The 6,272-nt window shown below is 31.9% G+C and overlaps 1 protein-coding gene across 1 annotated transcript; it reads left to right on the plus strand.

Annotated features, from left to right (window-relative positions):
• The first annotated feature begins 2,896 nt into the window (after positions 1-2,896).
• LOC130676349 (uncharacterized) lies at positions 2,897-5,500 on the plus strand. The gene is made up of 4 exons (XM_057482503.1): positions 2,897-3,142; positions 3,219-3,766; positions 3,885-4,260; positions 5,375-5,500. Exons 1-4 carry the CDS (start codon positions 2,897-2,899, stop codon positions 5,498-5,500), a joined length of 1,296 nt encoding a protein of 431 aa, XP_057338486.1.
• Positions 5,501-6,272: the final 772 nt, after the last annotated feature.

Here is a 6,272-nt window from a genome sequence, read left to right on the forward strand (position 1 = left end):
ATTTGGCTAAAATCCCCAGACCAGCAGCAATACTCAACACTTTATTTAATAAAGATAATATTGCTCCTGTGATTGATGAAGATAGCGACGAAGACTAGTCACAAATTAGGAGAACAATTTTATTTATCATTTGTAGTAGATTAATATATTTAATTGCAGTTTTAATTGTTTATGGATGATAAATCAGCGTTGAAATTAATAAATAAAAAAAATTGTTTTAATAATGTAAGGATATTTTATTTCTTTTATGGTTTTCTCTACCTTAGTAAACGAGTAAGTTTTGTATTTTATCAGTTCAAGAGTAAAATTATTAGAAAAACCCGATTTTTGAGCAAAAAATGGTTTTTATTTTTTTCAATATGTAGTACCATTTTTAAAAATTTCGAAAGACCATAGATTCATAGGAAATTGGATGAGGAATTCATAAAAAATATTTTCATAACTGTGTCGTAATGGTAAGATGCTTAAAAATTGAAATTAAAAATATAAACTCGTTTTTTTTTAGGTTTTTGTGAGCCGAAATAGCTCTTATTTTTTTTCCAGATAGCTACCATCAACCCTCAAAACATATCCAATTTTCAGATCAATCGAATAAGTACGCTCTGAGAACATCAATTTTTTCTAATTTTCAGTATTTTTCGGTTTACTCCGAAGTGGTTATAGATAAAGACCTGAAACTCGCAGCATCGAAGTATCTCATGGGTACAAACATTCCCTGAAAAAATGAGCCCGATCCCTATCTGGGGCCGATTCGGTATACTTATCGTCCCACGGCCTTAGCGTAATTTAATATTTCCAGACCCCGAGAAATTGTTGAAGAGATTTATCCTCATCTTAATAATCTTAGATCAAATAACCCTCCAGAGCAAAATTTGGTATCCGATAATGTAGATGAAGCAGCGCATTCAGAAATTATTGATTCCAGTATTGGTGAAATAATCAATATCGTAATTTCTTACGACATGGGCTGGAGTAAGCGTGGCAATGGGCGTAGTTATGATAGCTTGAATGGCTATGAATTGTAACGGGGTAAAATTTAAATTTATGGTGATAATTAAATTTAAATTTGAATAAATTTCCCGCGGTTGGTCAATGACCCAATAACCATAAACCCCGTGATCTAGTTGATCGACTTGTCACCGGGAGCGCCAATTTTGGAGGCTCGTCCTCCAGACCCAATTAGAATTTAATGGGGAGGGGTCAACGTACGATTAGAGCCGAAGGGTCACGAGATAAAAAGTGAAAAGTGAGTGACAAGAGGGAAGACGGACACAGTCGGACGGACCGGCCGAGAGACCAGACGGGTACCAGTTTACATCATTGGAGGTAATTATCAAAGCTCTAGAGAGGTTATCAGTGGAACCTTCTAGAAGCCGTTATAATTATAAATTACTTTAATTGTGTATCCGGCAGGTAGCCGATGCACTGAATTACATATACTTACTTGTACTGAATTTTCCACAGATAATTTGGAAAACAATAAAAATTGGAAAGAGAACTGGGAGAGCTTACGAGGGATAGAACGGGAATCGGCAGAGACAACCAAAAAGGAAGCCACGACAATTTAACAAAGGAGAAAAGTAGAGGTAAATAAATTGTCGGCAAGTAGCCACAATTTATCAACTAAGAAATATTAATTAAATAATTCGTGGGCAATCGCCATTTCCGGTTCGAATTCCTTGTAAATTAACACACGGTCCGTCCGATAAAATTTCTTGACAGAAAGATTGATTTCTTGATAATTTAATTTAGTTTTACCAAAAATTTAATATACAAAATTTAAGAAACTAAAAACCAAAAGACTATGAAAGAGCGATAAGACGTTATGTTATAACAGTTAAATTTATTAGTCAAATTGAAGTCAGTTTTTGTGATATAAATTGTTCATTAACGTGAAGACAAATTATAGAGAATTAAGAGACGCGCGAAACAGAGAGAGATCGCTTCAGTCGTGTGTAACATTTTTTTCGGTGTCAGTAAATTTTTCACTCAACAACCCGATACTCGAAAAACTGAAAGTATATAAAATGATCGTGTGGATAAAAGTGTCGTTATTAAACGTAAAAGAAATAAAATTGGAAAATCAGTAAAATTATAAATTGGAAATTTCGTATATAAATTTAGTCCAGTGGACAATTAAATAAAATTGAGATTAATTAAAAGTGTGTGTGAAGTAATTGGGAAAATAATACATTGTAAACGTGTGTGTGAGTGTGAATAAGTCCTGGGGACTAGAATGTAAAACATGTGTGTGTGTGAAGAGAGAAATTAAGTTTCCTGTGGAAACGTTTTAAAATAATAGATCCAGGGGATCTGGCAAGTTGCCAATTTGTTTTATTTAAAATTTGATTCAGGGGATCAGGCCGGTGGCCAAATTAATCATAAAAGTCCAGGGGACTTAATTTTATTTTATATGATCCAGGGGATCAGGCCGGTGGCCATTTTCGTATAAAGTCCAGGGGACTAAATTAATGAAAGATCCAGGGGATCAAGCCGGTGGCCATTTCGTTATAAAAGTCCAGGGGACTCGTTCGTCGTTTAATTAAAAGATCCAGGGGATCAGGCCGGTGGCCATTTCGTATAAAAGTCCAGGGGACTCTTTCGTGTAGTTAATAAAAGTCCGGTGGACAAAATTTTTAGTAATTAGTTTGTAAGAATAATAAGTCCGGTGGACAAATTTGTTTAAATAATCATAAGGAATAAAAGCCCGGTGGGCATAATTGTGATTTGTTAAATAAAAGTGAAAATTACATTGATTTAAAATTGTGTGTAGAAATTAATTTAATACCTCAATCTCCTCACTCTTATAATTTTCAACGACCCTGATTTCATATTTTAACATCTCCGGTTCTGGAAGGCCGATTCTTATCTTCCAGTGGCACCCTTATTAACATCAATGAATAAAGGGGCCAAACTTGGCAAGGTTGAGAAACACCCTGTTATAGGATGTATCATAGGGTTTCTTAGCGGCAAAATTTTAGATTATGCAACTCGTAATCGTAAATGTAAGCTATGCAGCAATGGCCATCCTAAGACCGATCACGACTGCCGTAAAAATTTTCATGGTAGTGCAAAAGCTATGGAACCAAATGTTGGAGCGGCTTTAGTAAATGACAGTGAGATCTTAAAAGATTACTGCTATGCAAGTGCTGTGTGCAGCAAGAATGATGGTGAGAGTCATTTATTGGAAGTGTCTAAAATTTTAACTTTGTCACCAGGAAAAAAATACAGAATTGTATGCCTCCAGGTACGACAAGAAACGACGGGACAGAGCTATAAAAGCCAAATTACTCTCAGCTAAAGTACGTCGGAATCTTCTGGCAGAAAACAGAGAAAAACTACGCAAGAAAAACGAGAAGACTGAAGGTTTGCAATATGAATCAAACTGCGGTTTGACTAATGACAATAATATTAATGAAGTTATTGACACTAACATAGCATCAATTTGTCAAGATAATTTACTAATAACTTTAGATAACTGTGATATAGTTTACTTTGACTTGGAAACATCAGGTTTTGGCAAATCTAACGAGATTCTGCAAATTGCAGCAATGTATGAAGAACACGAGTTCAGTATTTATATTAATCCAACCAAAGAAATCTCTTTAGAAGCATCACTTCATACTGGATTACGAAATATTTCTGGACAATTATACTTGCGTGCTGAGAAACTTGTAACAGTTCCCCTGAAAGATGCATTGTCATCATTCTTAAAATTTTTAGATTTATCACCAAAACCTCGTGTGTTAGTTGCACATAATTCATCGTTTGATTCATCATTTTTTATACGAGCTGTTTTACAGTGTAATATGATTTTAGAATTGAAAAAAAATTGCAGGGTTTAGTGACTCATTGTCATTATTTTAAAAAAAACTGCCTACTAGGAAAGGTTCAGGTCAATTTAAACTTGGCACTTTAGCTAAGGACTTTTTGAAAATTGAATCAAACGAAAACTTTCATGAAGCTCTTTATGATGTAAAAATTTTGAAACAACTAGCATTGTCTGTCTTAAATGTTGAAGAAATTTACAAAAATACTAAGTCATGGACATCATTATTAACTCATACACGGGAAGAAGAGAAGGCGAAAATCATGCTGCTGCAATTAAAGCCCTTAAAAACGGTCTTAACAGCTGGTATCCTTAAAAAAATGGCAATTGCAAAAATAACGTACGAGTTACTTAAAACTACGTTCAATAATCTTGGAAGAAATGGCATTGATGAGTTAATGTCAAGAAAATTAGAAAATGGAAAACCTAGAGTAACCAAAAATAAGAGAATAATTAACAAACTTATTAATTTTTTAAAACCAAACGTTGAGTGAAATAAGTCATTTATTGATAAATTACCCAAAGTTTATTTTAACGTTATGTTACTCGTGTTTAATTTTTATTTAAATATTTATAACGTCATTAAAAATTTATGTTTTTACTTTATGTTAATTTTTTTATAAAATATATAAGTTAAAAAGGAAAAAAAGTGTTATTTTTATTTATTTATTTAATCGTTTCTTTATTTATAACTAATTTAAATAGTGATTTAAATATTTTAGTTACGCAGCTAAATTTTACTAAAACCGTGAAAAATTTGAATTTCCCGCTTTTTATTCTACGCTATATCAGAGAGCGTTGCGCACAGCGTTGCGAGATCACTTTTATTTGTAAAGTAAGCAGGTTGGAAATGAATCGAAAATTATTTTTTTAATTACTTTATCTCGATAACAAAATGGTGAGGTTCTACTTTTATTGTTTTAACTTATTCTAAAAACATTTTTCAACACTCTCCTACTTTTTTTTCCAATTCTGTCGAGAGAACTTTTTAATATAATAAAAAATAGTTGGAAGGACCGGACATTTTACATGCTTTAAATGGGACATGACCCTCAAAATCGCGAACTTTGTCTTTAAATATCTCGCGATCTAAACGGTCAAAAATTATGAAATTTTAGGAATTCATAAATATAGCTATTCTAAACCTGTGAAAAAAATTTCAGCCGAATCTGTCTTAAAGTGGTTTCATGCTGGAATTACCTTCATCTGCATCGATGTTTCAAATACATTTTTTTAATTTCTAAGTTCTGGAAACAACTCAAAATAATCAAAAAGTACTGATTTAAAAAGAATCTTATGAGGATATCCAGATGCACCAATAAAATTCATAAAATCCCATTAAGAATCAACTTATATTTTTTATTTTGCACCCCTCATAGCGCGAGGTGTATTTTAGGCACAATTTATAGCGCGAAGCGTTAAAGGTCGTGCTTTGCTCTCAACTAACAAAAGTCCAGTCATTTGTCGAACTTCAAATAGTTCTATCATATTATTTTCGAACTTAAATTTTTTTAACATGCAATAATATTTTTACTATTATACCAGGAAACTTCAAAAGTTGAAGTTGAACTAAAGTTCCTCTTGAGAGAGGCAATGTTTGGTTCGATCAAAAACTTCAACAATTTTCAAGAGTATGCCACGTCAAAATTAGCTGCAAATGATGAAAATTAGCGACAATTAAAAAGTAAGATATAATTTTTTAATAAATCTCGATTATTAAAAATTGGTCTAAAAATGACATTTATATGATGCGTTTAGTATATCCAAATGAAAATGCCAAATAAATTTATTTTGTAAACGAAAATTATCAGTTAAACATCAAAAAAGTTTATATAATCTTTAGTAAAATAAAAAATCAATATTTCAAATTGAAATAGGAAGAATTGTCTAAATGATGAATAACTTCCTCGCAAATAATGTTCAAATGAATTACTCATCGGGATTTTATTTTTATTTCAACTATTTATAATCAAATATTGAAGTTTGTTTAAAATTTTTCCGCAAATGTTGTTTATTGTTACGTAGGTCAAACGTCCTTCCACGTTCTGACAAACAAATTCAAAGTATACTCGATATTGGGAAGATAGGCATTTCCATGTAACTGCTAGCCAAAATATATTAATTATAATTATACAAAATAATGTTCATAAATCGTGTGGTGATTCCGCACATAGTTCACTGCAAAAACAAGACGAGAAGATAAAAAAAAATACAACATTAAAAATTTCGTTTTTTAAACGTTTTAATGTTTACGTCCCTATTAGAACGTAAGAAACCCATTTCGAAAGCCTTAAAAAATATTTATTTTGTAGAAATAATTTCGTTATAGTTAAGTAATTATTCTCTCCGCAACACTGTGTTTTTCGTATTACTTACATGTATGTCAAAGATTTTAGCTACGATTTAATGCGGCGAGATCGGAAAATTAATTTTTAAGTGACAA

Source organism: Microplitis mediator, chromosome 10 (assembly GCF_029852145.1).
Source record: "Microplitis mediator isolate UGA2020A chromosome 10, iyMicMedi2.1, whole genome shotgun sequence".
Classification (NCBI taxonomy): Eukaryota; Metazoa; Arthropoda; class Insecta; order Hymenoptera; family Braconidae; genus Microplitis; species Microplitis mediator.

Excerpts from the sequence above, each read along its gene's own strand:
- LOC130676349 (XM_057482503.1), top strand. The coding sequence starts at position 2,897 with ATGAATAAAGGGGCCAAACTTGGCAAGGTTGAGAAACACCCTGTTATA. Across the intron at positions 3,767-3,884 it reads TTAGTTGCACATAATTCATC|GAAAGGTTCAGGTCAATTTA; the intron begins GTTTGATTCATC and ends ACTGCCTACTAG. Across the intron at positions 4,261-5,374 it reads TAGAAAATGGAAAACCTAGA|GAAACTTCAAAAGTTGAAGT; the intron begins GTAACCAAAAAT and ends CTATTATACCAG.